This window comes from Mya arenaria, chromosome 13 (assembly GCF_026914265.1).
Source record: "Mya arenaria isolate MELC-2E11 chromosome 13, ASM2691426v1".
NCBI lineage: Eukaryota > Metazoa > Mollusca > Bivalvia > Myida > Myidae > Mya > Mya arenaria.
In genome coordinates this window covers 41,243,500-41,249,499 of record NC_069134.1, presented here as the reverse complement: position 1 = coordinate 41,249,499, position 6,000 = coordinate 41,243,500, and the positions used below count along the sequence as shown (strand labels likewise).

Sequence of the window (6,000 nt, the reverse complement as noted above, 5' to 3'; positions counted from 1 at the left end):
AAAAGGCCTACCTACCCTACCTTTTTTTTAAAGGATGTAACCCTAACCAAACCATTTTTTTAGGCCTTACCTCAATTGGCTACTGTGGCCTGAGAACATTAATGTTTAATGACGCCTTTAGTTCCTTTTAGGGTGAGTTTAGAATTGGATTTGCTTTAGGACCGTGCGATGTTACACTGTGTTGATAAAAGTTTGGACAATGTAAGTTTGAGAACTCGAACATTGGCTTAACCCCCAGTGAACTCCAGTTTTCGCAAATGGATTCCAGGCGATAACCTCAACATTTATTGATAACGTCATTTTTATTTGTGTGTAACCTTTATTCTGTTGTGTAAAGTCATGTGCCTCTCTAAGTATTCAAGCCGTCAAGATGAGGTATTGTGATCACTCTTAGTCCGTTGTCCAGCCATCTGTTCAAACGACATCTCCTCTTAAACCGCATAATCTATTTTAATGGAACTTCTCCAGATTCGTCCTTAGGTAAGATTCTACCAAGCTTGCGTAAACAAAGTTATTCAATGCAGAACTCTGGTTGCTATTGTTTTAGAAACTAAAAATCATCTGATGGTCAAAATCTAAAAACCGTTTGGAATAAATGATCACTAGGTGACCAATAATCAAATTTCTAAAAGGAACCGGAACGAGCTGTCAAAAACATCATGGCCGCAATATTGCAGGGCCTTTTCGCGATATGAATGACAAAGAAAACTTCTTGGAAAAAACTTTTGACCTTCTTACTTAATTTTGTTGTTGAAGCATTGAATTTAGGTCATATTGACCTTCTTGTACTTATGATAGAGCCACACATTCTGTACAAACATCTGTTCTGATGCTTATATTTATTTTTTCGCTTGATGCTTATATGTAATTCTTTGCTTAGTATACAACTAATCTATCTGATGAGCTGAGAACCAGGCCTAGCCAACAATTTGTTCTGAATCCCTTCCGCTGCAATAAAGAAATGCATACATACATATTTATGGCTATTATCAATGTTGTTGGAAAATATCCTACATCTTTTACTGAGCCGTTAATGTTACACATAGGTAATTGTTTTGCATATAAAGTCCTTGTTTCAGAATATATATGTAATCACGTTTCAAATTTAAAAAACATAAAAGTTATTTTAATAAAAAAAAATATTAATTGAAATGGTTCAATTAGTGCATTTGAATTCAATTTTTGGGGTAGTTTGGATTACCTGCCCCTACCATTTTTGTAATATAGTAGTTAGGGAACCAGACTGTATTTGTGGACCATAAAGTCGGACCGGGTACTCTAGGGATGGCCTTACTCTGATTCACATAAGGGCCACCTGCTTGAGGTACAGGGAACGTCTGCCCAGTGAAACTGTTGGTTGGAATCAAACATTGCACAGTCGACAGCGAAACCATCGTTTCCTTCATGTGAGGTAAAATCTGCAAAATGAAATTAAAATGGGAGCTCAGAATAAATTCACTAGAAAAGTAAAACTGTTTGAAAAACACAATTTTCTTAGACGTATCCAAATTTATTCAACTTTTACTGTGTTAGTTTAGCCTTTTTAAAATATCCCAGACTGCAGAGCACTTCTTGCTGCTTTGAATGAAAATATAAACCTGCACTACGTTACGTTAAGTTCAACTTCAATATGGATGTATTATAACCCTTCAAGAAGTAAACACTGTCAGTAAGTAAACCCGTCAGATTATTAATAAAATTACTGAAAAGTTTAAGCTGAAACGGCATTACACTTTAAGACGTTTCATAGCTCATTTGAAAATTGTACAAATGTCTGCATTTTGCCTTGTACCAGCACTTTCATTTGTATTCGAAAAACATCGAATCCATCACCGACAGCACCATCCTTTAACACAAGCAGGATAATTACTAACTGAAATAGCAACAGCAACAACTGAGATTAAAAAGATGAAGACGTTTTGCGGCAACACCAGAACAACCACCAACATATAAGTCAACATAAAGAAAACTACTAGCACTGCTTAACCACCAATCCATTAGTTGCTAGACAATGATTGACAGAGCTTGAGTTTGAAACAATACCTGTGAACTCTGCCACTGTGTCAGTGTCAAACCACTTCCAAACGCCTTCCACAACTTCATCAGTTAGCCCAAGCCACCACTGGTGCGCTGTGAAATGGAGACGGAATGTTTCAGTCCGTGCCAAGGACAATTAGTTTAGTTTTGGGCATTAAGTTAGCGATAGGGTGAAGATATCCGCCTCCAAAACTCACAAAAAAAACTGTGGGTTCGAGCCCATCATATTACAGAAGCATCTTTAAACGATTCCTTAATTCATACAAAACATCCTGTAATGTACTAAAAAAATTATTTTTGTAAATGTTTTAGGTGTTTAGGCAAACTTTTCATCTTTACAGTTTCCTTAAATGCGACAATTTCTTTCTAAAGAAAGGAATGTCAAACCTTTCTTAAAGGAGGAAAGTTCCTGAAACTTAAAACGCTCGGGTGAAATAAGTACTTTTCAAAGACTAGTTTCTAACGCCAGAGACTATACACGATGGCTATTTAGAATTGGTCGAGAGTATAAAGAAATAATAATAAAAATATATAAAACAACTAACGCCTTGATGTGTGGGAATTGTGATTATAGAATACAACCGGTTATAATATATATTTGAATGAGATTACATCATAAAAAGAGCAAAAGTAGATATAATTTTTTGCCAAACGAATCAATTTCATCAATGGTATTTTAATACCACAAGCAAAGGATTCTAAAAGCATTTCATAACACTTCTCTTATTCGTTTTACTTTGTAATTTGGCCATAAAGTCTTTGAGAAAGGCATTCTCGTTGGCATTGTTCGCATGCACGAGATGGCTGCTGTGTTGACGACAGTTATGCTGAAAACAACAAAGAATACTTAAATATCACTTTTATTGCAAACTCTTTTTGTATTGTATTGACATGAAGACACTTAATATAATTAGAATAATATGAATTTGAAAGCTGTAAAATAGATATATATTATAAAAACCATGGGAGCGATTCTATCAAGAATCCTAAGAGCAATTTCGTATGTAGGAGATTCTACTAATCTTTCCTAGGTACAAAATTGCTCATATAATACTTCATGAAACGGCCCCCAGCCCAACTTTCTCAAAAATCTGTTACCTTATTTCATTTAGCCGAATAACTTGATTAACAAATAGAAAAGTTCACCGGAAATTTCCTTGAAAAGCTTCAGGTCACAGAAAGTGTGAAAATTACCTGAAAAAAAATGTGCTGAGCTGGACTCTGTTATAAGGAACAAGGACTGTTCGATAAATTACTACCAGTTGAACCCCCACTTTTCGTTACGCCATTTTTTTTAAATGTTTGGTTTCAGAAGTAACCGAATGCAGTCGGTGGCTCGAACACAAAATAAAAACTGAAAATAGGTTGTATTTGGTTTGCGAACCACTATTTGTTTGTTCATATTTTGATAACTTGTTATTCAAGATTCATATCAAATATTTCTCGTTATGGAAGCTCCAACCAACCTAGTACTTTTGTCGTATGGCGGAGATGGCCGAGGGGTTCCGATGGTGTCAATGTCACATACAACAATTCGTCTACAATTCATGGGTGTTAACCTTTTAAATTCTATAAATGTTTGTCTCTTGTCCATTATTTTTAAGGGCTTAGCTTAAAAAGCGTTAAATGCGTATCGTATTATTTTTAAAAGCGAAGACATACAATACTTCAAAGCAATTACTTACATGCTCCATTAAGAACATAAACAAACAAGGCTAGAAGAAAGACACGCTTCATTTTAAAACGTTGTTCAAACTCTTACTTATCAAATTAGGTCACCAATTTGTAATAATGTAGTGCACTTAATCAGACACATATATATGGTTGTGCACAATCAACATGAAACCGTTCGGAACTTGTGTATGTTATTGTTTATATTATTTTAATATTATCTCTCAATAGGGAAGGACATTCCTCCAAGCAAGGTTATCGTACAAATCCTTGGTATAGGAACAACTACTCGCAAATGCATCTACTGCTTTTTTCTTGGTTGTTGCGATATTTCAATCGCTGTTATACAAACTAAAAGTATTGTTGTTGTTATTCTAAGGTCAATTCATCATTATTACAGACAACCAAGTAAGAAAATGACAGAGGACCACTTCCTAATGTTGCATTAATGTACTGAGAAAAAAGAAAATGTTACCCACAACAAAGATGTAATAAAACCGTTGACTAGACGAGTACGATGGAAACGAATGCAGCAGGAATAATGAGAATTAATGTGTTTACGTGTTACTTCCTGCCTAATGTCAAAATACAAAATGATCTTTTGTGCACGAAATACATAATTATGCATAATTTCAAAATAAAAATAAAAACGGTATCAATAAATATTCAATGTTCAAGAAATATCAGACATTTCATAAAAGTTATTCTAGTTGTCTTCAACTCATAAATTACATCACGCGAATCATATAAATGTTAATGGAAAACATTTAGGAAAGTGAAATACAGATACAAAGCCATTTTATTGAAGATTTTTGTAATATTTACATTCAGTATATAATTGTTTCAGACCAAAGAGGCCATTAAAGAGCCGTCTGAAAAATAGATTGCATGATCGAAATGGAATACAAACCTCAATTATTTACAAATAAATAAGTAATGCATTTCATACCCACCTTTAATTAAAGGTTAAAGCTTTTGTCTCCGCCACTCCGTTGCAAAATAAGAATAAAACATCTTGCACCTGGTTCTCTGGCAATTCTTTGGACCAAAATTTGACGAAAGTAAGTCTTACCTCTTTGAAATATTGTCGGTAATTGGAACTTTTTAAAATGCAAAAAAAAACAAACAGATATCTGGGCAGAACAATTAGCCTGTCAGACAACCGGTGTAATATGTTTCACCCTTTATTGACTTTGATGAAGAATCGAGCCGTTTATAATCAAGAATATAACGGAGCAGGTGCGCTTTATATCGAGGAAAAAACTTCATTTTAAAAAAAAGTATCCGTTATAATTTTCCTACAAGTTATTATGTGCACGGAATTTGCGGTAATTAAACCTTTCAATCGATATATTTTTCTTGCTCAATATTGCGTCGTTAGATCCTGAAAGTCAAACAAGGTGTCTCGATATTGGCACATTGAAGGAGTACAATGTCGACTCTCAGGGACTATTAATAGCAACATCCACAGTATAATGCATTTAAATTCAAAGAAAAATAATAATTGCACCAATCTATATTGTTCCTCTAGCCTAACATCAAAGGTTGAAGAAAGAAGCATAAAATACCTTTGATTTCTAGAGAAACAGGGAAATAAAGTATTTACCTTCTCACAAATGTTCCTTTTATCATGGCACATATGGCTGACAGTATTTGCAGATTCTGCCTCTGAAACCATTACATAATTGTTTTATGAGGCTTTTTTCGTGTGAAGGCCTACTTATAAAAAAGCAGTTATTGAAATCCTGGATTCAAATGAAGAAAATTTATCTTACAGTTTTTTAGATAACGACATAATTTCAAATAAAAAAATACCTTAATTTTAGTTCATTTTCGTTAAATTCATCAAATATCAGAGCATCGGCGGCGGCATTTTCTTCTTATTATAAAACCATTAATAAATGAATCATTATTTACTCATTATTTTTCGTGTATGAAATTATCGAAAACATGTTTTTAACATTTCTGTCTGAGTCTTAGGTCAGACATGATACGGTTATAGATATGGCTCAGGTGTTATGTCATTTGCAGAAATGCCCACGGTCACATTTTAATCCCAAGAATGTCATGTTACTCTTGCATTATCATACGTTTCCTTGTCCCTTCTAATTCCATTACACACTGAAGCCGTCTCCTTGACATTTGAGAAAATTGCAAAGACAAAATTACCAATTCCCTACTTGCGAAATAATATCTTCATCATAATATGGAACAGTTTTGAATCCGTCGATGTTTCTATATTTAGACATCTTTTGTGAACAAAGACTCCTTGTAGAAGATGCATACATACAA

General features: G+C 34.0%; 1 protein-coding gene and 1 long non-coding RNA gene across 2 annotated transcripts; both read right to left on the bottom strand.

Annotated features, from left to right (window-relative positions):
• Nucleotides 1-824: 824 nt before the first annotated feature.
• LOC128213354 (uncharacterized) lies at nt 825-1,351 on the bottom strand. Its single transcript, XR_008257716.1, has 2 exons — nt 1,295-1,351; nt 825-948 (listed from the first exon to the last, which is right to left on the bottom strand). It is a non-coding gene; the product is annotated as an uncharacterized LOC128213354 (long non-coding RNA).
• Nucleotides 1,352-1,356: 5 nt separating this feature from the next.
• LOC128215265 (hepatic lectin-like) lies at nt 1,357-5,386 on the bottom strand (the record flags this gene model as incomplete). The annotated part of the gene is made up of 4 exons (XM_052921972.1): nt 5,315-5,386; nt 2,774-2,864; nt 2,044-2,130; nt 1,357-1,418 (listed from the first exon to the last, which is right to left on the bottom strand). Coding segments are annotated over exons 1-4 (312 nt in total), but the record flags the coding sequence as incomplete, so codon positions are not given.
• Nucleotides 5,387-6,000: the final 614 nt, after the last annotated feature.